The following is a 27,434-nucleotide window of genomic DNA, read 5'->3' as shown; positions in this document are numbered from 1 at the left end:
TCTAATCATTAAAATGTTTTATTTTCTAAAAAGGTATTTTCAAAGTTTCACACAATTATTCCCTTACGCACGAGCACACCACTGAGGTGTGACACAATCAGTGATGGAAGAGTCGAAGATCCGTATGAGCCAAGAGGATTCCCAGTTCATCGCAAGCCTCAATCACAACCTTGTCAGCAGCAGAACCAGAAGGGGCTGCAATGTACGCCACACCACTCTGAAGGAAAAATTGGTATTGATTTTCAAAACCAGTTTATGCAAAAAACAAAATCCCCCTCCACAAAGTGTAAGCCAATGAAACCTCATTCATACAGGCCAAAGAACAGCGTTTGGATGATCCACACATCAAATGGAGAAGTCCAATAATCCTCTCGGTAGTACTGGTTTATATCACATAGCCACAACTTTGATATGTAACTCCAAGAAATTTAAAAATCAGAAGCAGGACTTTGGAAATCATTTCTACATGATGCTCAATCCTATGCAAATGCACAATTCCTACTTACCCTTTTAGCTCTGTCAACATTATCCCTGAAAGGGAAAAAGGCATCGGAGCTGAGTGAAACGTCACTTAGTTTGTCCACCCACTCCTTCTTCTCTGCCTCAGTTAGTAACTCAGGGACTTCCTCGAACAGCGCCTGCCACTTCAGCAAATCTTCACCCTGGTGGGAGTGAGGACAAGTTAGTCCAACACCATCTTTAGTTCTAACTGAAGAAGAGCAAAGCAACAAGGCCAGAAACACAGTTGGGCATTTAAATGACACAACTAGACATATTTTAAGAATTTCTTTGATGTTTTTTAAAACATTTTCATTAAGGAAGAAAAGTGATTCTAAGTTTACCAAATATAGACTATGTCATTTTTACTTTCTAAATCAGTTTATTCCAAATATTTGCTCTCAAATCTCTTAAGTTAAATCCATTACTTTTTATCCCTGTACTAAAGCAAACAGAAATTCATTCGCAATCTAGGAAACAGATAACAGTCTAGCACTACATTTCCACACAATTTTAGACTCAGGTATAAAGTCAGATATAGACAAATCAAAACACCATTCATGTTGCTTAAATGTTTGTATAAACCCCAAATTTATTAGTCCCCAATACAGTGGTACTAAGAAGTGGGACCATTATGCCATGAAGGCTGTCATGAATTAGTACCTTGTGAAATGGCTTCAGGGGGCAAGCCCACCTCTTTCGTCTGTGAGGACACAGAATCTGTCCCACCACTGCCAGCGATGCACCAAAAGGTGTCATCACTGAAGCACAGATTAGCCCTCACAAGACACCAAGTCTGTCAGCAATTTAACCTTAGAATTCTCAATGCCCAAAATTATAAGAAGTTTCTATGGTATAAATTAGCCAGTCTGTGATAACGTTGTAGCAGCACAGACAAGACAGTTATTCAAATTTTAAAGGGTACTTCCGTTTTGACTTTAGCATATTTTTATTCTTATTCATACATAAAGATTCTTCCAAGACTGTTAGTAGGTGTTTGCTGGGTAATAGCAAACTGAAAATTCCAAGTAACAAAGTGAAAAAGAAGAGTGTTTTCAGTACTTGGGGCACAGTGTGCAACCTCTCTTCAATGACACTTGAATTGCTTCCTGGTCCTGAATGGACATTTTAGCATAGTCAATTCACCCATTCAAAAGAACACCTGGTTTTTGATTACCAGATCCATTTTCCATCCGATATTTTGTTAAGCACTTGCTGTGTCCAGAAACTCGGCTAAAATCCTTTCCTCTGGCAGGCTACCTGATGTTTGCAACTTAAAACCTCCCACATGCCTTCTTCAAAACAGAAGGCATTTAAAAACAGGAAAGACAACAAAACTATATGGAGCTGTTAATGCTGCTTGTTAGAAAGGTGCTGGGACAAGAAGAAAGCCACTAGTACCTGCTATCAGGTAATTGTATTTATTGCTGGATACACACCTATCATGCAGGAAGCCTCATGCTCAGCACCTCGAGATCGATAAAAAACAATCCTAGTCATGAAAAGCTTGTAATCCACAGAGGAAGTACAATCATCCAGAGTTAAACCAGTGGTTATAACTTAAAAAAAAAAAAAAAAAAAAAAAAAAAAACACAACAGTAGCTCTGGGGTTTCAAAAAAGGATAAAAAACAATGAAGTGAGCCAAGNAGTAAATTGTTATTAAAATATTGAGGCTGTAGAGGATTAACGAAAACAGACAATGAGCACATGGAGTATGTTTTAGAGGGGGAGACATAAATTTGGCAGCACTAGTTTCAAAAAAGGATAAAAAACAATGAAGTGAGCCAAGAACAGCACGCCTGCAATCCCAGCACCTCTGGAAGCTGAGACAGGAGACACTTAGTGAGACCCTGTCTCAAAATAAAAAACAAAAGGGACTGGTGTGAGGGGAGGGGGGAATAAAACAGGTAAGAGGGGGGTGCAAAAAATCGGTAAAAAGCTTCAGTTGTAAACAATACAGAATTTCAAGAAAAATGTCTCCTCTCTAGTGATGAAATTGAAGTCTATTACACATAAAAGGGTAAACAACAGTCTGATCAGAACCCAATGACAATCCTTTTACCTCGCCAATAGTGCCAGTCACATACTGATCGATGGCATTGGAGATTTCTGCTCTCTTCACGCCTGTTTTAAATTTCATTGAGAGCACTTGTGGATGGTGTCTAAGCCACCAATAGTTCGCTTTATCCCCTGCCAGGCGTGTACAGTGTATCCGAGACTGCTGTCCTGCTCCAATGCCGACAACCTGGGAAGACAGACATTAAAATGAGCACCTAGTGAAACAAACCTTTCTTCTCAAAGGATGTCAGCAGTGAAGCAATCATTCTGCATGGCCTTACTGGATTTTATCAGAATCTGAGTCCAAGACATCAAGAGCCACACCTTCCAAAATTGTTATCAGAGATTGGCAATCTTAACCTCTGGCAACCACTAAAGGATCTTTTAGGTCACATGTTAAGTAATATTCTCTTGCTCCTACCCTTCCTTGAATTTATGGGCCAAATAATTTAACAAATGTCAAGAGCCAAGCTGAAGACACTCTAAAAAGAAAGGGCTCCCCATAGAGCTGAAGCCACAGAAAAATCAAGTTCACCCTCGAGTTAGGAGAGACCTTAATGAAAAACCAGTTCAATCTTGTATTCTGTGGTTTGGATGCAGGGAAGTTATTTTAATAGTAAGAAATGTTCTCCTACTCAGGTAGGCTTGAACTGTGTTTCCTATTATGATTATCTAGCCCTAAGTAACAGATCTTCCCTACACAGAGGTTATGCCAATAGAAAAGTATTTTACAAAAGTCAAAGGGCATTATATATCTTAACTACTATTATAAGGGTATCTATGACATTATAAAAACTGTTACATTTACACTCCTGATAACTCTAATGATGTAACTAATATCATTAAAGATTCACATTCACAAATAGAGGCTGTGTCCTCACTGGCCTTGTTATGGGAACAGCTTCTTAGCCCTTGCACCTCCTGTTGAGAGAGTATTGGTTTCTGTCGTCATCATGATATTCACTGACATGTTCTGGATGCTCCAACATTTATTATGTATCCATCTCTTTCAAGCATTCATGTGTTTTTGTTTCTCTCAGAGAAGCACCCACCTCCCAGATAACTTTACAACCTGTTGCTTCCAAACCGAACTTTCACCAGGGACCCCCTGACTCCCCCAAAACATTCCTAAAAGGGAAACTCAGACTGCTTGCCCATGTTGCCCCCTCTCAGCCCCAAGCAGCCAGAGTGGTCATGGTCCACTTCCCCTTGTAGCAGTAAAGCGTTCCCTAACCAGAAGGGGACTGTGGTAGTTGGGGGGTGAGGGGCAAAAGGACAGTCAGCTTTGGTAATGAATGATTGGGTCAGGAAAATGAGGGCTGATTCAGAAGGAGATAATACCTCCAGAGCACTTTCCCTTCCCCCAACCTGTTGACAAGGTTATCTGCCACTAGGGAACTGTTCCTCCCTTCAAGGAGATGTTAATGAGCAGCCCCTAGAGGGCTTCATTCAGGTCCTCAGATCACTCCACATTTTGGGTCATTTAGGCAGGATGGGAAGACAGGGCATGAGAACAAAGCAAATCTAAAGTCTATAAAGGGCAGGACATCCCCACTCCCTCGGGCAGCAACTTGGCCCCCCTCCTCTGTAGAAGAGTCTGTCTCCCTCTCTGTTCTATCCTTTAAAAATAAATAAATAAGAAATGTTCAACATAGATGCTCTTCAACTTATAGTGAGCTTATATCCCAATAAACCCACAGGAAGCTGAAAAGATCTTAAGTCAAAAATGCAGAGGCTGAGGCAGAAGGATTCCAAGTTTGAGAACAGTTTCAGCAACTTAGCAAGACTCTCTCTCAGAAATAAAAATTAAAAAGAAACTGGGGGTATAAGGTGGTTAAGCAGCCCTGGGTTCATGTCCCTGTACCAAAACAACAACAACAAAAACAAGAACAAAGAAAGCCACTAAGTACACCTACCCTACTGAAAACCATGGCGCAGCATGGCTACCTACCTCACATGCTCAGAAGACTTACATTAGCTATAATGGGTAACATCATGTACCTGAAGCCTATTCTATACTGAAGTACTGAATATCTTAGTTTGTACAGAGTGAAAAACAGAAGGTAATCTGGGCATGCTTAACACCCTCATCATCAAACCCCCAAATCCTAAATGCAATTGCTGAATGTCTGGGACCATCTGCATCTTGACTAGGGCAGTGGTCACACAATGGTACACCTTGGGAAAACTGGTCTAACTACATTTTAAAAGGATTGAGTTTTACTGTGTACAGACCACACCCCAATAGACCTGAATTTAAAAGCGTCCTCTCTAAAAGTGTTTCTATACAACAGATTTTTGGGAAGATATTATAAAAGGCTGAGGATGTTGCTCAGTGGCAGAGCGCTTGCCTTGTACATGTAAGACCCTGGGTTTCATCCCCATTACTGCAAAAACAAACAAAAAAAGAAAATAGGAATGTGAAAAATACCCAGAAAGCTGCAAAAATTGAGCCTGCATGGTGCCCAGACCATTCCTTCCATCCTCTCCACTGGAAATACTACAGTGGGGGAAGGGAAGTGAAGGAACCAGATTTTCAACAGCTCACTGATCCCACACATTCTAGGCAAGAAGCACCACAACTAATTTTAGTACTTGGTTCCAAAACTCCTTCTTAATCATCATTAGTTTTAACAGTCTACACCAAGGCGCGGAGTAAATACTGACAAATCCAGAAGAAAAAAAACCTGGCAAGCGTTCCCTTTCAAGCTGTCCAGTACCAGAGGCAGATGGATATTTGAATATCATTTTGTAAAACAACAGTTCCCCTGAGGTGGATCTGATAGCCTGGTTACCTGCCCGTTCTTGGCATAGCACACGGAGTTAGACTGAGTGTACTTGACAGCAACGGTGGCCACGATGAGGTCTCTGAGGGCAGACTTCGGCACCTGAGACAAACACAGGATGGAAAAGTCACATCAGGCTTTTAAAACTTACCTTTAAGCTTCTTCCATGCCAGTTAAAGTAACAGACCTTTAATGTAGTTATGCCACTCAAATGGCAGAGTGAAATTAAATGTCCTGGCTATCCACTACCATGTTTTACTAAAAGGATCAACTATTTAACATATTCATGGCAGAACTTGGCACAAGCCCAAGGTGTCACAGATGTAAACTAATGCCATTTTGCGGCAACTCTGGATTAAGCTCATGTACATCATGTGAGATATGAAATACTGTACTCCCAAACTGACAAATGATATCTTCTTGACAAGAATACCTTTCACTCTCTGGAGACATGGTAAAATTTATGTTGAGGAATATGGTTGAGATTAATTTTCATAGCTATTATAGACCTTTGTGGTGCAACAGCCAAAGCTGTTCCAGGAAAATCAAACAGGATCCTTTTCTGCTTTGCTGAGAATATTGTGGGCAGAACTATCCGCCCTAATGCAACAATATGTACCACAGTCAAAAATGCCACCATCTTTAATAGAAAGAGTTAACAAGAAGTGAAAAAAAGGACAGCAATCTACACTGGTAGGCTAAGTGGACACAAGATATGGCTGCAGCTTACTGAAATATTAGTGACTGAAAAATGGAGAGTTTGATTTCATCAAAGTCACAGATTCTCTTTTGCAAAAGACCATTAAAAGGATGAAAACAAAAACTAAAAACTCAGAGAAAGTACCTGCAAACTATACAACTGGTTAAGAACTGTAAAATATTAAAAAATTTTTCAAAGCTCAGTAACAAAACAACAAGCCAATTTGATTAGAAAATGGGCAAATGATACAAAAGACATTTCGCCAAAAAGGTATACAGATGGCAAATGAGCACATAAAAAAATGTCTAACATCATGAGTTATCAGGAAATGTACATTAAACTTAAAGTCAGTGGTAAAAAGTGACACCAAAAGTTGGTAGAAACTGAATCATTCATCTGTTGTGGGTAGGAAGGTGAAATGGTATAGTCACTCTGGGAAACGCTTGGCCTGTTTTTAAAAACTAAACCTACAATTACCATGCCACAAAGCAATTAACCAACAAAATGAAAATTAAGTGTACGGGAAACCCAGCACACGAACGTACAATGAATGAAAATTATACAAAGGGAAAACAGATTAGCAGTTCTCCAAGGTTAAGGAGGGGTGGACACAGCACGAAAGTGAGTCTGGCTTATAGAGGAGCAGAAGGAGGGACCCTGGTGGTAATGGCAATGTTCTGTATCTCAACTTTATGGCTATAGGTCTGGACTACATGTAGTTCTGCAAGAAGTTATCACTAGGACAAAGGGGACACAGGAACTCTTTCAACCATGTGTGGACCTACAATTTTGTTTTTAAATCTCAAAATTAAAAATTTGATTAAAAACATTTTTAGAATTTATGAAAGATTTATTATTCTAAGATTACTAATGTTATATGACCTTTCTTATCTCTATCTGCTGTCTGAGTCACCAACTACAAATTTGATTCTTTAGGTTCCAGGAAAGATTAATAATGAGAGCCAGCCACCGAGGTGTCTACCTTCAAATATAACCCTGCTTTTCTGAGTTAGAGTCAGGAATATGAGAAAATGAGAAAAAGTCATGGGAGTGAGGGAATCTAACAAACTGAAGCACTTCAAGAAAAAATGGGAAAAGAGAAAATAATTCAAACATGTTCAATATTAATACACACTCGTTCCACTGTCCAGCTCTTGCAGGACTGAACCTGTTCCAGACCTAGTAGTAAAGACTAATGATTCTGAAGCAGAAATGTTAACAAAATTTGCTGTAAAATAAGGGGGACAGAGAATGCAGAATATAAAGAAAAATAAAACTATCACTATTATCCTTAAGCTTCCAAATTGCTACTAAGAATACTTAGGAAAAAGAAAAAAAAATTGGCTAAGAAATTAAGAGCATACCCTCCACCCTTGTAAAAAATACTCAGACACAAAACCTATCAAAAATTGCTGAATTATTAATCAGTCCAATACCTCTGGACCTACAAAAAAAACAAAACTTGAAAAAGTGACACTCTCAACAGGAACAACTGCCAACATAACTACCATGGAATCTAGGTCCATACCCTCTCAATGTTTTAAAAAATACATTGGATTAGGATACAAGCACTTGCCTAGCTTACAAGACGCCCTGGGTTCCATGCCTAGCACTGCAAAATAAATAAATTTCTTCAAAAAAATTAACCAACCAGGTCAATAAAGTGATTCAAAATTAAAAAAAAAAAAAATGTGAGCCTCTAATGCTAATGCAAAATACTGTTTCTATGTGGAAATTGCAGAACCTAACAGACCTGATAAAGAATGAACTCCCAAGGGCTCAAAGATATCCCTATGTACAATGTCTACATGTTTCTTTGCATTGAAGCAATGCTAATTTTTTAAAAAAAAGGAAAAAATATACATTAAATCAATAAAGAAAAACAAGAAAGATATCTTATTCACCCCATGCTCAATAGACAGAACTATCCTGATAAACACTTTAAAGCTTATTTTCATTCTAGGTGCAACCTCATGAATGAGAACTTCTTCTTCTGCCTTAGTAAACAGCTTGCAAAAAGACCAGTCCTTTCCCAGGAATGACAAAAAGATGGACCCAGAGCTCAGAAACAGCAAATACTGACAGGCAAAGATTCTATAGAGATTGGAGCAGGAAAAAATAAGCCTGACAACCTATGCTTTCCCCTCAAGGCACTTTCCAATAAGCTGGGCATAGATGCTGCCAGCTTTAGAGCTAAGGACACACTTGGAGTCCAGAGGAGAGGATACTAATGGATACCCATGCTTCTGCAGAGCAGAGCTGACCCATCAACAGACCAGTCCTCACAAACTGAAGTCCACATTCCAATCAGCTCAACTCCTGACAGACATCTTTTACCTGCCTGCCAGAAGTATAAATTGGCCTTCTGGAGCAAAATGAGACCATCGAGATCCTCAAAATCTCTCTCCAGTTTTTCATACCAAACCAAACCAGAAAACAAAGCAGTGATACCTTTAAAGCACTAGAAAAGCCAGGCACTGTGGTACACACATGCTTAGGATCCCAGTAACTCAGGAGGCTGAGGCACAAGGACCCCCAAGTTCTAGGCTTGCCTCAGCAATTTAGTGAGACCTTCTCTAAAAGTAAAAAGATAATATAAAAAGGCCTGGGAATCTAACTCAGTGGCAAATCATCCCTACGTTCATTCCTTAGTAACACAAAAATAAATAAAGTAAGCAAATCACTGGAAAAAAACAGTACACACAATTTTAGATACAGAAAAATATCCTTCCAAATTGAAAGCCCAATAAAGATTTTTTAGTGTCCGGGGGGTGTAGTTCTGGGTTCAATTCCTATCACCAAAAAAAGAAAAAAAGTTATTTCATGGGCTAGGGTTGTGGCTCAGTGATAGAGCATGCATGAGACCTAGCATGCATGAGGCCCTGGGTTTGATCCTCAGCACCACATAAAAATAAAATAGATATTGTGTCCACCTAAAACTAAAAATTTAATATTTAAAAAGAAGTTATTTCAGAAAACAAATAATAGTTCATCCACTTTCCTAATATGTACGCTGGGCAATTTTTTTTTTTGGTGGGGGGTACTAGAGATTGAACTCGGGCAATTCCACTGAGCTACATCTGTAGTCCTCATTAAGTTAATGATGTTGTCTCTGAACTTGTGATCCTCTCACCTCAGCCTTCCAAGTTGCTAGAATTACAGGTGCATGTCACTGTGCATGCTCACTTGAGCACATTTTAAAACTGAACCTAATGTCACAATTATGTGATATTTACAAGAGATGACAGACATTGCCCCTAGTGCCCTGAGATTAAATGAGATAAAATACATAAGCCTCCCCAAATCACCATTATCCTAATACATTCCTCCTACAAAGAGTCAAGCAGTACAAGTATAAAAACCATCTACACAATGACACTGATCACAGCACTGAGAACAAGCACTGAGAAGCAACCTAAATATCCATCGCAGTACAAAGATTATATCCATTTGCATACAGTTGCAGATATGGCCCTTAATGTTAATTTATAAATGCTAAAAACAGACCTACTAAAGTTACTAGCATTCAGTTGAGATATTTTCAAACTTACCTCTTTATTCTTGGTAACAACATTGCTAAATAATGATTTGTCGATGACACCATTATTTCTCTTCTGGCTTAAACGAAGACCAAAGAGAGTTCGAACTTCATTCTCATCTGGTTTGTAAGACTGGTCCATCTAAAACACAAATTTAAAAAGTTAAAAATATTAGATCCACATCTTTAAATTTTTGCATTTAATTTGTGTTTAAAAGATTTCATCCTACATAAAATTACATTCATTTTCCTAATGCAAACATGAGATTGTTTTAATATAGATATAATACTACACCCAGGCATCAATATTTTGCTCCAAAATGTTTAGGTATTAAGTTACAACTTATATACAACATATGAAAAGCAATTATTCCAAAATGGAAGGGAGACTAGTAGAATAGAGAAAGGGCACAAGGAGAGGGAAAAGGGGAGTGGGAGGGGGAAAGGAGAGGTACTAGGGAACAAAACTGACCAAATTATATTGTTATATCATGTGCACATACAAATGTTAATGAAATCATTATTTTGCATAACTGTAGAGCACCAATTAAAAAAGTGTGGGGAATGTATAAATAAGAAAAAAAAATAAAATAAAATCAATTATTCCAGGAAGCGTGTGTTCTCAGTTACATTAACTACTGTAGCAAAAATATTACATTCTAAGCCAGGCACGGTGGCACATGCCTGTAATCCCAATGGCTCAGGAGGCTGAGGCACAACCAACTCAGACCCTGTATCTGAATAAAATACAAAATAGGGCTGGGGATGTGGCTCAGTGGTCGAGTACCCTTGAGTTAAATCCCCGGTAACCAAAAAAAAAAAAATTACATTCTAGTTTTTCTTTCTTTCTAAAAATCTATTACAAAATACCTAGCTAACATTGGAATTAGAAGTTAAGTTGGAGAAAATAGAACTGGCATTCTGTGCCTTTGCTGTCTGGAAGGGATCTTGTCATTTACTGTGATCTTCTCAAATTTTGAACCCTTTGTAAATGGAGTTGAGCATCCTTGAACTTTGGTATCTGATTCCTGAAACCAATCCCCCTAAGATACTCAGGAACAATAAATTGTACACTTAGCAACTTCCAGCATATAAAGTTGGGATTCTATAGATTTTCTAATAAGACCTTGTGGGAAATTGTATTATGAGTTTTTACTTTCATAGGCTGATCGTACTGATACAGAAGAATTCATAAAAATCAGTAAGGAAAGACCTCATAGAAAAACAGATATAGAAAATGAATAGTTCATTCAAAAAAAAAAAAGTAAAAATACTCTTAAATATGAAGATGGTCACTCCAAACATAATGAGAAATTAAAACTGCAATGAGATGCTACATTCACCTATCTGTGAAGATTAAAAAGTTAAAAACATACAGTGTTGTCAATATACTGAGAAAACAGGCACTCTTACAATGCCCATTAGCACATTAAATTGGTTATACAGCCAAGTGTGGTGGCACACGCCTGTAATCCCGACAGCTCAAAAGGCTGAGGCAGGAGGATTGCAAGTTCAAAGCCAGCCTCAGCAACTTAGCAAAGCTTTAAGGACTGTAGTGAGACTATCTCAAAATAAAAAACAAAAAGGGCTGCAGATATGGCTTAGTGGTAAGCACCCCTGGGTTCAATCAAAAAAAATAAACATATGAATTGGTTGTGTGACCTCTAAGAGGGGTAGGATCTATCAGAATCATCAATATATACAACCTATGATTCAGTCCTATTTCAGCTTCTAGGACTTTTTCAAGTTATTCACTGAAGAGGTGTGTGCAGAGGTGACTGGTGACTGGCTAGTAAGTTAAGATGTACAGAATGGGAAAAACTCCTAACTCAGAAGCAGGGTATACCTGTCTCAGTAAGAAAACAAAAAAAGAAATGCAAGTGCTATTGTTTGATGAATATGTATATGCTATTTCAAGAAAGATAAGCAAGAAAGTTACTTCTAAAAAAGGAAATACAGTAGCAAAAAAGGATGAGGAGATTTTCTCATCCAACAACACACCCTTTGAACAGGAAACCACATCAAATTCTTAAAAAAAAAAAAAAAAATCATGAATAGAAAGGAAGTTATATCCTTACCTTAAACCCCAAAATTAATAAGAAACTGCAGGATTAAGGATAAAGATGTTACAGTGGAGAAGAATAAATTAAGGTGTCTGCATAAAGGAAAGTTAAACAAGGGGAAAGAGAAACACAAAATAAGAGCAAATAAATGTTTCCAATTAATTTCACTAACCTGGAGAACACAGTAGTTTCCATTTTTCTTTTTACAAAGTATTTTCAAGGCTGCTTCTTCGTATCCTGGGGCAACAATACCATCAGACACCTAGAAGTACATTAAATGTTAGTTTCTATGTTTTAAAAAAATGACTGAAAAATCTAGCAAAAATTATTTGTCTTAAATATTATAGCATTTACAAGTTTCTACCAACAGATAATGCTGATACTAAAATTCTTTAAACTTTATTTTAATAGAATTATTTTCTACAACTGACCCTATCTCCTTGCTTTTCTTGTAATTTTGTTGTTGTTGTTGTTGGCTAGTTTTCTTCAGTTTTAACTAAGTACATGAGGGTTTGCTCTACTACATGTACCACAGGAAGAAAACTCAATTCTTACTATTCTTTTCACAAGGTGATGTTCTACACTAGGTGCAGCAGGTTCTAGCCCAGGCTCTGTCAGGACCTGGTTCAAGAGCATCAGGTAAAGCCTGCTCTTCCACAGCAAGATACACAGACCAGATGCAACCAGAGATATAACTTTTTCCTTTTCTGTTTCCCCAACACCAATGGCAACATCACCTTTATGGAATGTTTGTTAGGTATTCAAAGCAATTTATATTTTTTTCCCATTATGGTCTCTTTCAGGATCTACAAAGGTATTTCATTATTTCATTAGCAACCAAGATGGCCCGGCTCTTCAGAAACAGCAACTTTGGCAATAATACTCACTAGAGAACTTAAAAGAATTACATAAATAAAGAAAAACTACCCAAACATCAGATATCCATTTAAAATCAATTTACTACATCTCAAAATTAGAAAAATAAGCATTCATGCACTACATAAAATATATGAACATTCTACATGATATACTTCGCTAATTTATAGCATGTACAAATACAAATACTATATAGGTTATAGCTTCAAAAAACACTATGAATGAATAATTCTTTACTCAGTTACACACAGATCAAAATACATGAATGTCCACTTACTTCTCTGGAGATAATTTTCGCAGTTGGGACATCACAAACATCAGATAATGCAACAAAATCACCAAAAGAAGACATCCTATCAGCCCCTGTAAATAAAAATTAAAATAAGGTATTCACTCAAACTCACACAGAAAATTACATTTAAAACATGCCTATATGATCATATATAAATCTATTTTTCTTATTGTTTACGTAAGACAAATAACAGATCCATCAATGTCATTTAATTGAAGCAATCAGCAAGCTTTCATCAATTTTACCTTCTAGAATGGCACTGAACAATTTTTCTGTGAAGGGCCAGACAGTAAACATTCTTTAAGCTTTGCATTTAGTGTTCTCTATTGCAACTACTCAGATCTGCAGCTGGAGTTCAAAATCAGCCACTAAAAATACACAAAAATGCATGTGGCCAGGATCTAATCAAACATTATAAATATAGGAAACAGGCTGGATTCAGTCTGAAGGTTATAGTTTGTTGACTCTGCTATAGATGATAAACTACAATAGGTTTCTCAATAATCTTTTATACAATTACAATAAAATCCATGTTAATAAACTCAAGAATTAGATATTTCTGATGTATATAAAACAATATAATTTTATAGTTAAAGTAATATATAGTTTTATCATATAATAATCAAAATGCATTCAATGTCAAATTATATATACAAAATTCCATTTATCACATTAAAATCTAACATAATTTTATGAACAAGTTTGTTCCAAGGTACTCATACTCATTCTTAAGTATTAATAAAAACAAATATAACTTGAAATTTTATACTGAAACAACGACATCACTATTTTATTCTGTTTAGGATAAAATATTGCTTTTTCTCCCCCCAAAATAAAAATCCTATTAGTCTCACCTCTTGCTCTTGCATATGCAGTTGATATGGGTGTAAGGGTTTTATACATGTCATAGACCATGCAGACTTTGGCCTCATCTTCACTGAGTGGAATTCCAACCGCAGCTCCTATAGCGAAAACCACAAAATAATCAATAAACTTAAAGCCTCAAGTTGCTAGTAGTCAACTCCTAAATCAAGACTTTTTTAAACGTCTAGTCTATGCAGCACATTTTTTACCACCTGTGCCAAATAAAATTCTACTTATCCACAAAATTAAACACCAAAAATAGAGTTGCTGGGGGAGCCAAGGCAGCAGGAGGGTAGGGTTGGGGCTTTAATCTCCTCTCTAGCCTCTGCAAACAGAGCCACTGAAACTTGATAGCACCCAGTGTGTAGGAAGCTGGGCTACTTCCTTATTGACTCTTTCTGTTTTGCTTGGTAACACACACTAATTATTTCTTCCCTGCTCCTATTGCTTTAACAAGTAATAAATACTGAGAAATAATTATATGTTGCACTGTCAGCAAAGCTGGTGATATGTGTGTGTATCCATATGTATATTCTTAATTCTATAACATATATATATACACACACAGAATGTGTGTGTGTGTGTGTGTGTGTGTGTGTGTGTGTGTGTGTGTATGAATCAGGGTTTAAATTCAGAAGCAAAAAGGTATCTCATACAATGGCTATAAAAAGTTGTAGTAGTGCAGGCCTGTAATCCCAGCAATTTGTGAGACTAAGGCAGGAGGACTGCAAGTTCCAGGACAGCCTTAGCATCTTAGTGAGACTCTGTCTCAAAATAACATTTAAGCAAAAGGGTTGGGGATGTAACCCAATGGTAGAGTGCCCCTGGGTTCAATCCCCAGTATTGGGGCAGGGAGGCGGGCGGAGCTACAGATAAAGTGTCATAAGAACTTCTTCATGTTTTATTAAGATTCATTTTTAAACATGGAAAAACATTTGATTGATACAATCATGCTTACACAGCAAAAAAGGCCTGATTTTCCTATCTCATAATACTGTCAAATAATTATATGTGTTATTTTATGATATTATTATATTGATACTATTATCACTAGACTCACTGAAACCTTCACAGAACACCTAGATTCACATTAGAGCATGTGAAGTGTACAAAAGCATATAAAAGGATCTTAAAAGAAACACATTGAGAGCAGCTCCAGAGCATTCAGGAACACAGTGCTTTACCTGCTGGGCTAACGTGTTTGAAAGAGGCCGCGGCTGGAATGCCTAAAGCTTCTCTGAGTTCCTTCACCAGCTGCCATGCATTCAAAGCATCACACAGGTTTATGAATCCAGGCGCTCCGTTGAGAACTGTATACAAACACACATACACTTTACAGTCCTTAAAAAATAAAACTTATCAAGTCTACACAAATGTTTCAAGTAAAGTACAATTAAGAGCGAAGAGACACTAACATATAGGAACTTGACAAAGAAAAACAAAGCAGCTGAACCTGAGCTCATACACCGGTGCTAGGCACACACACTGCTGGAGGACCAGATCCAGCCAGACTAGACATCAATCAACAATAGAGTTTCAGGTATAGAAGGAATCGGGACAAGACTGGAAATCAGTCAGAGATCCATGTAAATTCAGAATTGAGATAATTGTTGTAATTATAGATAAAGAGTACATATTGACAATTTTACAATTTGTCAATTGAAAAAATTATACTACAAGCTAAAGCAAGAGGTGCAGGTGGGAGGAAAGGAGAAGGAAAGAAGAAATTCTTTTGCAGCAGAAGCAGTAGATGGCCTAAAGCTAAATCGCAGTTAGGAAGAGCCTGCAACTTCAGAGTCTAGCATTAACTATTTTCCTACCTTTGGCATGAGCTAGTATCTCTCATGAATAAACATAAGATGTGCATATAAGCAAACAGTGAGCCAGCACTAACTAAAAACAAAGCTGCATGATTTTAATTTCCCTCATGTTATCTTGAATAGTAGAGACTTTTTTGAAAAAAGTAAAAACCTTGCACAAAATGTTTGCTAACTGCCTACCACATTAGTGGCTGCTCAGGCACTTCGGATACATCAGTGAATAAAGGACCCCTTCTTACCTCTCCCCCATATCATTGTCTTCAGTAAGCTTATGAGGGAGGCAAACAAACTAAGCAATGAAAGGAAACAAGCTATTAAGCCATGAAAAGACGTGGATGAACTTAAATGCCCATGGCTGAGGGAGGTATTGGGGTTTAAAGCCAAGGGTCCTCCACCACTGAGTTACATCCTCAGCACTTTGAATTTTGAGACTGAGTCTTGGTAAGTTGCCAAGGCTGGCCTTGAAGTTGACATCCTCCTGCCTCAGCCTCCTGAGTAGCTGACATTACAGGTGTGTACCACCTGTGTTTTATCTCAGATACTTCCTCCCTGTAATTTATAGTCCTCATTTGGGTTCTGAGGCAAAAAATATCTTCATGTACTTTCAGTTCTCGTACTTTCCATTATCAAAAGCATTTTCACTAGTACAGATATAAAAGTCTTGATTTATTGTTCCCTTATTTTAGTGTGTGGGGGTATGAATGTTTGTTTGTTTGTTTGTTTTCTTCTTATGTTTTATGGTAAATATGGCAGAGGTGGCTCTGGGCAAATAAACAATGATTTACTGTAAGAGACTCATTGAATTTCTCCCAAACATATGCTTATTTTCACAACAGAGGGGGCATTTTGCTTTATCATATGGTTTGAATGTTTTTGACAGTGATTTCATTACAAGGTAAATGCTTGTTTGTGTGTCTGGAAACAAAACTGAAGCAAGAGTAAAGATGGAATTGTGTGTATGATTGTAATGACTAGTTTCTTACGACTAGAAATGAGACGATTTCTATTTACTTAGCTATTTACTAGATTCAGAACTTCTCTGCAGAACTTTCTGTCTGACCAATTATTAGTGTCTTTAAATATTCGATATTTGAAGGGTAACTGGTACTCAAATCTTGAGATGTTTCAAAAACCAATTATTCTCTCACTCGTGACACAGCTACTTTGTCTATGAAGCAAGGGAGATGAGGAGCTATACACAGGGTGCCTCACTTTATTATGAATCATTGTATGTCTTGTGAAATATTTTACTTTTACAATTCATTATTGTCTAGTTTGTTTCTTCTATGTCACTCACCTAAGTTCAAAGAGTACTATATATATAAATGTATACTGTTTATATATAATATATTAATATGTAAACATACAAATACATATATATATAGAATAAATATACATGAATATATAAATATGTATTCATTTATTATATATTTGTAATATATAAAATACATATTTATATACATATATTTACTATATATACTTATTGTATATGTAAGTATATATATATATATATATATATATATCTTTTGGGGGAGGGAGGCTGGGGAGACTTTTTAAGTATTTTTTAGGGAGCGGGGTGAGGGCGCTGCAGAGGAAATAGATCTGGGCAGGTGCTTGAAGAGGGAAGGCTGAAAGGGGTTTCAAGCAGGTGTGACATCATCTGCTGCACATTTTTAAGATTCTCTGTTGTTGAAACAAGAAGGCCAAGAGAGAAAGCGGAGATCAGTTAAGACAGTCGTGTCTGTTATGGAGTGAATGGGGACATGAGTATTGTTAGACACAAAATGTACCTGAGGTAGAATAAAAACAGATAGTGAAAGAATGTGAAGGGTAAGGAAAAGAGCATTTTAAGTTATCCTGCTCCCTTCCACCTCTCCCCAAGCTGTTGAGACCAACAAAGAAAGCTGACACGAAGGCCTGCTTCTTCCCACCAGCAAAGATGTCAGCCTGTGGGCTCTGGGCGTGCCCTTGTATTGTGAGCAAGGCTGCTCTTGCTCTATCAGTGCTTGGTCTCTGAAGCTGCCACACCTATAATTCTCTCTGCCTATTCTCCACTCTCCCTAATCAAGGACTTGTTCCAACAGCCCACATCAGGAACACACTGAAAACCCTCTTTTCACTCTAGAAACCAATGGAAATCCTAATTTGTTTGAAGAATTATGTATCATTATTATTTCCGAACCTCAAATTTATGTTCTGGCCCACTTCAAATGGATTCTAAAGCTATCATTCCAAGGACACTGCTCCTTGAATCACTCCCCAAAAGTCCTTCCTCTATTCTAAAGCATTCCACCTCATCGAAATGTGTAGGTTTTCCTCCACTGGTCCCTCCACTACTTTGCCACCAAGTGGAGAAGCACCCCAAGGCTTGTCTTGACCCTCCCCTGTGAAACCCAGGCATCCCATCCTATCCCGCATCTTTACAAATATCCATCCACATAGGAAGGACATTCCAATCTGCATCTCTAACTTGACCTCTTTGCCACCCCAGATTTCTTCGACATTTCACAAGTCCAACTGGTATCCCAATTTTGGATAGTTGCAAGAAGTATTATGTAATTTATCTTATTTTCTAAATGTGACTCATATCAGGTACAATGCAGAGAAAGCCACACAAGTATCCAGACACAGCACAGTCACACAACACTAGGCTTTACCTGTGATGGGAAGCCGGGGCTTCAGTGTGTAGAGCTGGGCAGGAGTCTGATGAGGGTTCATTCCATACCTCAAGGGCATCTGAGACACTCCTTTACTGTACTGCTTCCTGAAGTAATCTGAAATTGCTTCATCATATTGTGCTGTGTGAGTAAATGCCTACAAAAGGTGTAAGCTTTGTGAGACACTAGCAGCAGGGATAAGAGAGTTTTAGGCACACAGCAAACTGCATACCTGGTTCCTGTGCATGAGACAAACACGGCACAAACAACGAATAACTCTACAAATGATCCCTTCCTGTTGTCTTTCATTCTTTTTGGTAGATTCTATTTTTAACAAAAGGATAGCAGTTCCAAACAAAGCCTTGTTAGGTGATATATCTAAGCAAGAACTGAATACATTTGGTTTGGCAAACACTGCACTCGATAAACATCACTTTTTTGGAGGTATCAGACATTGAACCAAGGGGTCTTAACCACTGAGTCACATCCTTAGCCCTGTTTATTTTCCATTTTGAGACAGGGTCTCACTAAGTTGCTTAGGGCCTCATTAAATTATTGAGGCTACCCTGAAACTTGCGATCAATCCTCCTGATTTTAGCCTCCCAAGTCACTGGGATCACAGGCTTGCAACACCATGCCTGGCTCAGATGTAACTTTAGTGCATCCCCCACCTTCAAGGCCAACTGGCGTCTCGTCTCCAAGGAGGTGTCCTTACTATCAGAGCTCTGCATCTCTGTGGACACTGCCACATAGTCCTCTGGTTCACACACAACTGTCACTCGGGCATGATTTTTGGCTGCGGCCCTCAGTAAGGTCACTCCACCTTTCAAGAACAACAACAAAAAAATATCTTTATAGTCACTGTACACAAAGTTCTCTTTAATTCTTGACTTAAAAAGGAAAACAAATAAGGAAAAAAATACCTAAATAAAACTCCATACCACAAATAGATAATAAAATAGATAAGTTATAATTATCCCAGAAGATAATCTTGGAGAAGTAACTATCTTTGTTTCATTAATAATGAAAAGAAAATCTCATTAGAATTCAAATAATCCCCTCCTCAGTCAGTCCTCCAAATGGTTTCTCTAACTTACCAATATCAATTTGCTCAACAGCCTCCTCAACAGTTACATCTGGAGAAGCCACTGTCTTCACAAAGGGATACAGATTACAGGCAACAACTCTAGAAAGGAGAGAAGCGAGCATCACCGAAGACTCAGCTTATGTGGTTTACAGCTTATCTAGGAAGAAGTCAGTACTAGAAACGTGATCAAAGCCAAAAAGATCCAAATTACAAACTGTGAGCCTGACATTCAGAGTTCTAAAAAGTTCTAAAAAGTTGTGCTAAAAGGTCTACTTGTCCAGCTGGTATAGTCAGCTGCAGCTCTGATCTGGTCACACACTGGTCCCTCCAAGGACCAGTGTCCTGCTTGGGTAATCTCATCAGGCTATCAGAAACTTAAAACACTTCAACAGAAATGGAAAACACCAAATTACAAATAACACCCTCATTTTAGACTGTGATCACTTTTATCTAGGATGTTCAAATTTAGATTCACTTACCAATGGACTGTGCACGGTGATGAAAAACAATAGAACATTCTAAAGGTGAAATACTTGTTTTGCCTTCAGAGCGGTCACAAAAATGATGTTAACAGGAAGGCCAAAAGAATAACTTAAAATGCAGAAATAATTTTAAAATGACTAATGAAGTAGACTTCCACTCTCTGGACTTCAAATTCCTGTGGGCAGGCTCCTGAGCCAAACATGTTTAAGTAGTAAAAATGATCAAAAACTCCGGGAAAATAGGAGATTGAACCCCCCAATTCATTCTATTGTCTATTCCCTGATACCAAACCAGATAAACGTGTCCCAAGAAAACTACAGACCACTACCTCTTATGTATGTTGACACAAAAAAATCCTAACAAACTGAATCCACAAAAATAGAAAAAAAATTATACATCATGGCAAGTTGAGTTTAATCCCAATAATGTGGAGTTGGGGTAAGTATCAAAAAAAAAAAAAAGAGTTAAGGTCTGGCGCTGTAGCTCAGTGGTAGAGCGCTTGCCTTACACTGTGAGGTACTGGGTTTGATCTTCAGCATCACATAAAAATAAATAAAGATATTGTGTCCAGCTACAACTAAAAAATATTCTTAAAACAGAAAAAACAGTTAATGTAATGCTAACAGAATAAAGAACAAAAAAATATCTGATCATCTCAATAGATGCACAAAAATGCACCTGACAAGCCAGGAGCGGTGGCGCATACCTGTAATCCCAGCAGCTCAGGAGGTTGAGGCAGGAGAATTTAGAGTTCAAAGCCAATCTCAACAACTTAGCCAGAACTGTCTCAAAATTAAAAAAATGACAAGGGGATGTGGCTCATTGGTTAAGTGCTCCTGAGCTTGAGCCCCAATACTTAAAAAGAAAAGCCTTTCTTATCACTAATATTCAACATTGTGCTAGAGGTTTCCGTCAGGAAAACTCACCAAAAAAATAAAAGGCATCCTCAGGATTAGAAAAAAAAAAAAAAAAAAAGTGAAGTTACCTCCACACACAGATGCCATGATGTTTTATATATACAGAAAATCCCAAGAAACTCACAAGAAAACCTAGTAGCACCAATAAAAAAAAAAATGCATGGAGGTTGCAGGATATATGATTAATAGACAAAAAGCAACTGTATACATTAGCAAGGACCAATCAGAAACTGAAATTCAAAAAACAAAACTACTTACAATAGCATCAAAAAGAATAAAAATATTTAAGAATAAATTTAACAAGCATATAAAACTTGTATACTGAAAAGTACAAAATAATGATGGAACAAAGTGAAGAAAAACTGAAATGAATGAAAAGACATCCCATGTTCATGGGTTGGAAGACTTAATACTCCTGAAATGGCAACATTTCCCAAATCACCTATTGATTGAACACAATCCCATTACAACTACCTTTTTTTGTAGAAATGGACAAGTATTCCTCAAAACTATGTGGAAATGCAAGTGTCCCTGAATGGGAAGTCATTTTTTTCTTTCTAGAACTGGGGATTGAACCTGCAAGTGCTCTAAACTGTATCTCTATCCTGGTTTGTTTTACTTATTTATTTATTTATTTGAGACAGGAACTGGCTAAATTGCCCAAAGCTGGAGTGGAACTTGCAATCCTCTTCCCTTAGCATCTTGAGTCTCTGGGATTACAGGCGTGGGCCACTACACCGAGCCCAAAATAATCTTGAGTAAGAAAAACAAAGTTGGAAAACTCAGCTGATTTCAAAACATAAGACAGAGCTACAGTAGTGAAGTAGTGTTGGCATAATGGAACATAGAAACACAGCAGACCAAGCCCACCCAATGACAATTTAAAAAATCTATTCAACAAATAATGCAGGACAACTGGACAGTCACATGCAAAAGAGTAAAGCTGAACCCCTACCTCACACCTATATATAAAAATTAATTTAAAATGAATCAAAGACCTATACCTAAACTAAAAACCCTGTAAAGAAAATATACAGGGGCTGAAATATGAAAAGTCAATGGTTGAATAAAGGGTTGTTTTCTCTCATATGTGGAAGGTAAAGAGGAAAAAGAAAAAGAAAGGTGAGGGGATCTCAGGAAAACTGAAGAGATATTAGTAGAGGAAAGGAACCAGGGGAAGAGAGGAGGGGAGAGAAAGACGGACTCTGCAAGGGCTTACAGTGAAGGGAAAAAAAAGCGGGTGAAGAACATCAGGTTGAGCATATTCTTTGTCTTTGTTCCTTGATGTGTTAAAAGTTCAACTTCGGATTTTTACCTTATAAGATTAAAATCAAGTCTGGCCATGTCAGCATTATCTTCTGGGATATTACGAGCCAGGATTCCTAATTTAACAAAGTTAAAGAAAGATTAAGTTCAGAAAACAAGAAGGTACTTATTTTAATGTAGTCCCATCAATCAAGTTAAATCCTTTAATGCTCTTAATTATATGAATACAAAATGCAGTTTAAGAGTTATTGAGCAAAAATAATAGTGAGTATATTTAAAAATCTCTTGGATCAGTACCTAATATACTGTTCTTGAGTAACAAAATGTAAAAGCTGTAAAACAAATTTTTATACCAATTGTGTCAAATCCATCACAGTTCAGGTGTTCCCTAAATCAACGGCTTTTCTGATGATCATTAGCCTTCCAGTTTTTGTTTGCCCAATTTTACTGCGACTAACAAGGTAGCAATATACTATTTATTACAATTTTTGTTTATTTGCAATTAACTGTGTCAGGCAAATGAATAAAGCACTCCAAAAAATATCCTTTAAAAATCAGGTATTTGGGGGGCTGGGGTTGTAGCTCAGTGGTACAGCATTTGCCTAGCATGTGTGAAGCACTGGGTTCTATCCTCAACACCCCATAAGAATAAATAAATAAAATAAAGATCCATCTACAACTAAAAAAATATTTTTTAAAAAAATCAGGTATCTTCTGATCTTAAAAGTCTATACTTTATACTATAAAAACTAAATATTTTCAGTAACTCCAATAGGAAATACAACACTCTAAATTAGTAGTTATTAAGACAAGAGTAAGAACAAGCAAAAGTAAACAATCTGAATTAATCATGTAATAAGGTAAGGCAGATTTTAAACAGGTTCTAATGCAGTGTGAAATTTGACAGCTGATGTGACAAAACCAATATAACCTAATAAGCAGTAATTTTTTTCAGCTTACGACTTGCTTTCTTTCTCCTTTGTTCTATAAAGTTTTAAAATATTCTTGTAAACCATTGATTGTTTTAAACTGAAAATATCACTTACCCGCATGGACTGCAGGATGCAAGGTTTTCACGCGCCCCCCTAACATTTCAGGAAATCCAGTTATCTCAGAGACATCTCTGAAACAGATAAACAGAATATTAGGACTATTTCTGAACTGTCAATAATCCAAACAGCTCCCATCAAGTCTATCGTTCTCATTTCAAGAGATTTTTTTTCACAGCCTGAATTGAACAAAAAAAAAAATTATTCCAGTGTCCTAAGTTTCTCACAATATTCGACTTCTTATTTTTTGGTACCAAGGATTGATTCCAGAGGTGCTTAACCACTGAGCTATATTCCTAGTCCTCCCCGAACTTTTTAAAATTTTTAGACAGAGTCTCACTAATCTACTTAGGGTTTTGCTAAATTGCTGAGGCTGGCTTTGAACCTCTGATTCTCCTGCCTCAACCTCTGGAGACACTGGGATTCCAGGAGTGCACCACCTTGGCCAGGTACATTTCATTTCTTACATAAAATTCTATTAACTTTCCAAACAAATGTTATTCTATTTTTTAACTGAAGTATGTTTGGGGAAAACCAGTATACTAAAGCACTAATTTTACATTTTTTTTTCAGGAATTCAGAAATTGAATCATAAACCATACTAATTAAATATTAAGAAATAGATTCAACCTGAGAAGCAATTTGGCAGTATCTAATAAGAAGCATTAAAAATATTCTTATCTCAGAAATTAACCAAGTAGAAATAAGAATTGAGTTTTATGATTAAAAAAGCATAAAAGTGGCATATCAAACAAGTGGAAAAAGAAGCCTGTTCTGAAAAGTGAGGTAAGGCCTGATGTGGCAAGACATGCCCCAAATCCTAGCTACTCTGGAAACTGACACAAGAGGATCACAAAGTCAAGGCCAGCCTCAGCAACTTAGAGAGGTTCTCAGCAACTTAGTGAGACCCTGTCTCAAAAAAAATTAAAATATGATAGGACTGGAATGAAGCTCAGGAATAGTGTACCTCTGGGTTCAACTCCTCATACCATAAAAAAGGGGGAAAAGAAGCAGTGTGGGTGTTATACAAAACGTCATTAAATACTATGTAAATGTTAAAACTACATAGAAAAACGATAACAGGGATCATAAAATATAAAGGGCAATTTTAAAATATTAACCCACATCAGTCAAGCTGACCTCCAGAAAGCTACACACATAAACATTCTCTGGCAAAATTATAAATTGTAATGATGTGGGAAAATGCCCATAATATATATAAGCAAGGGCAAAAAAAACAAGAAGCAAAACTGTATCTTCTGTGTAAGCTATGAAGTAAAGTAAATGCTTATAAAAACACTGGAAGAAAGACATTAACATGTTGAGAATTATAAGCCTTTTTACTATCTTCTTTATAGATTTCCACACTTTAAAAAATTTTCTGCAATCAACATATATGGCATTTATAGGAAGAAAATAATAAAATTTTAGAACAGCAAATTCTGAAAACAGGATACAGATTTCCTGAGTACACTACACAGGAATAAATTCAGTAAATAAAATTCAGTTCTTCCAACTAAAGATTATCACTTAAAACAGAGATAGCAGATTTATTCCTAGAAATAAACATGTGGGGTTAAAAAGCTTGTTATTCCTTTGTACTCAAGAATTTGTCTGTAACACATGTAGTCTTCAGAAACAATTCTCTATTTACTATTGTATACTCTGAAACCTCACCAGTTGACCACACAAGACAACAGTTACCTTTCTGGGAAAGATCCTGGCCTCTTTGCATGCTACATAAACACTCTATCACTGACTTACACACCCAACCCCCCTACAGATTTCTTTGTAACTCAGTTTTCTTAATTGCCTAATAGGGACAATATTACCCACACCAAAAATGTTACTGGGAGGACTATATGAGTTAATATACATAAAACAGCCCTCAGGTAGGGCATGGTGGCACATTCCTGTAATCCCAGTGGCTTGGAGGCAGAGGAAGGAGAACTACAAATTCAAAGCCAGCCTCAGCAATTTAGAGAGGCCCTAAGCAACTAAGTGAGCCCAAAATAAAAAATAAAAAGGGTTGGGGATGTGGCTGGGTAGCTAAGTACCCCTGGGTTCAATCCCTCGTACCAAAAAAACAAATAACAAAAAAACACCCCTCTCACTTGTCTTACTCCATTCAATGAAGTTTATAGTGCTGGGCTCTATGTAAACCATTCATGGAGAACATTCTCACCCTTTAATAGCATAGAAACATATCTATCTTCTCAATTAAAAAAAAAAAAAGAAAAGCTATCATCATAATGGGGGTAAGTGAGGAGTAGGTAGAGACAGAAATAACAATAACACTGGAAAGTTGATAACTATTTAAACTCGATAGCACACACATAGAGGTTATTATTACTTTACACGTTATACTCATTTTGCCTGGAATGTTTCCATAATACAAGGTTTGAAGGAGAAAAAGGTGGGGACAGATGAGAACTGACCCCAACTCAGCCCAATGGAAAGAAGACATATGGACTCCATAGTCTCATCCTGCTGCTCTTCAGAAGAATGGACCTGCCAGCTTTCTGTGATTCTCACAGACCTCACATAAGAGAGGAAATGCTTATAAAAACACTGGAAGGAATACATCAACATGTTGAGAATCAGAAGCCACTTTTACTACCTCAGTGTTAAGATGTAAAAAGGCTTTGAGAAACAGCAGGGTGCAGAGGTACACATCTGTAATCCCAGTTACTTGGGAAGCTGAGGCAGGATGATTCCAAGTTTGAGGCCAGCCTGGGAAACCTTAGTGAGACTCTGTCTCAAAATTTTTTTTGTAAAAAGTGTGTGTGGTGGGGTAGGAGGCAGTAGGGAGCTGGGAAAGTAGCTCAGTGGTAGAACACCCTTGATTCAATTCCCAGTACTGGAAAAGGACAAAAAAAATTTGAGAGAAAGCATTTATTTAATAAAGCTTTCTCTTGGCATCTGAACTTGTACATCTAGGGAGGCTCTGCTCATGCACCACAGAATTACATGAAGAAAAAGGTGGATAATCCACATCAACATGGTCTGTAGGGCCAGAAGTGAACTTTCCACACAGCAACAAAGGCAGTTTTCATCCCTTTTCTAAAATCTCTCTCAGAGGTTGATATGGCCTTCCTCTGAACTCTCACTACAGTTATTATATCTGTCCTTTTCACTTTCTGCCTTTCAGTGGCCTTCCCTCCTCTCCAGCCATAATGCAAGCTCCTTGAGGTCTGGAATGGCCTCCTGCTTTATCTCCTGGGCATCTCCTTCCACTGCCTAGTAAGGTAATAAATGAGCCAATGAATGACTTGTTCTCTCTTTCATCCCCTTAGGGGAGGTGCCAAGGGGAAGTAAATGTGATTCTTCAAAACATGTAAACAGCTTTATTAAACAATTAATCACGTGAACAGAGGAAATTATAACTTTTGAGTTCATCGTGCATAATAGATGACCCACCTAAATTAATGTGGGGTTCTGAAACTACCTGGGTTCCAATCATACACCTTACTTGACCCTAGATCTGTTAAGTTACTAAACTTCTGAGGCTCATTTTCCTCTTTCATGAAGTGGGTGAGGAGTGCACCAACCTTGCAGGGTTACTCAGTATAAGGAGTTTTATTCATGGTTCCTGGATTACATTCTTTTCTGGATGGATCACTTTCTGCCTGGACTTACCTTAAAAACTAAATTGTCCCTTACCTGACTGCCAGGCCAGCATCTCTGAGAGCTTTTGCAGTTCCTCCGGAAGCGACCAGATTCAAACCAAGAGACGTTAGATTTCTGGCAAATTCCACAAGGCCAGTTTTGTCAGAGACACTGAACAAGGCTGAAAGAGAAGGCATTTTTTGCTCACTACTTGCAGTACGTTACACTGCTTCTCCAAGGCCTGGGGGAGGAACCTCACGCGTGAGGAGGCCAGCGTCTGGGCCTACGACAGGCAGGCCCTGCCCCGAAGCCACCCGGGTCGCAAGCTGGCGAGCCCGGGGAAGGAGACGCTGCGCGGGGACAGGCGGGCTCTGGGCACCGATCGCAGCCCACAGAGAGGTCCGCAGCCCAGCCCAGCCCGGCCAGCGGTGGCCGCCCGGCCACAGCCATGGCGGGACACCGAGCTGCGAAGCAAGCTCGCAGATGGCGCGGCTCCGCGAGGGCCTCACCGAGGTGGCCAGGAGCCATGGCTGCAGCGCCTAGTCCGGGAGAGCGCGGCGGCTGCGGGGACACCACGTGCGAAGGAGGAGGCGCGGCCGGGACGGTCCGGTGCAGGAAGCGGGAGGGTGGGACGGACACGGTCCTGTCACATGACATAAGCCCCGCCCGGGTCCCGCCCAACCTCGGAAGTGCAATTGGAGCCTCGGGCTGAGACCCGAGCAGGGTGGGGCTCCGGGTGGCGCCTCAAGACCCGGAATTTGAACTGGAAGGGTTCCCGCCTCGGATCCCAAAATACCGGCCAGCGACACTATCTGCCGGTGTCCCCGAGAGTGCGGCCACTCCACAGCCTCTGGAGCAAACTCCTGGTGC

At 38.2% G+C, this 27,434-nt stretch overlaps 1 protein-coding gene across 1 annotated transcript; it reads right to left on the bottom strand.

Annotated features, from left to right (window-relative positions):
• Atic (5-aminoimidazole-4-carboxamide ribonucleotide formyltransferase/IMP cyclohydrolase) lies at positions 1-27,225 on the bottom strand. Its single transcript, XM_015481336.2, has 16 exons — positions 27,074-27,225; positions 26,619-26,745; positions 22,953-23,029; positions 21,956-22,022; positions 19,251-19,339; positions 18,825-18,976; positions 18,154-18,310; positions 14,861-14,986; positions 13,667-13,774; positions 12,798-12,883; positions 11,817-11,906; positions 9,595-9,723; positions 5,353-5,445; positions 2,562-2,744; positions 507-662; positions 1-217 (listed from the first exon to the last, which is right to left on the bottom strand). The coding sequence occupies exons 1-16, from the start codon at positions 27,219-27,221 to the stop codon at positions 98-100; spliced, it is 1,908 nt and encodes a 635-aa protein (XP_015336822.2). The 5' UTR covers positions 27,222-27,225; the 3' UTR covers positions 1-97.
• Positions 27,226-27,434: the final 209 nt, after the last annotated feature.

Source organism: Marmota marmota, unplaced genomic scaffold (assembly GCF_001458135.2).
Source record: "Marmota marmota marmota unplaced genomic scaffold, marMar, whole genome shotgun sequence".
Classification (NCBI taxonomy): domain Eukaryota; kingdom Metazoa; phylum Chordata; class Mammalia; order Rodentia; family Sciuridae; genus Marmota; species Marmota marmota.
Note: the sequence above shows the minus strand (reverse complement) of the source record. Positions and strands in the feature narration are given on the sequence as shown.

What these genes read in the sequence shown, in the direction of transcription:
- Atic (XM_015481336.2), bottom strand. Translation starts at nt 27,221, where the DNA reads ATGTCATGTGACAGGACCGTGTCCGTCCCACCCTCCCGCTTCCTGCAC. An exon ending in CTTGATTTTAATCTTATAAG is followed by an intron (nt 19,340 to 21,955) that starts GTAAAAATCCGA and finishes TCTCCTTTCTAG; the next exon opens with AGTTGTTGCCTGTAATCTGT. An exon ending in GACGCCAGTTGGCCTTGAAG is followed by an intron (nt 18,311 to 18,824) that starts GTGGGGGATGCA and finishes CACCTTTTGTAG; the next exon opens with GCATTTACTCACACAGCACA.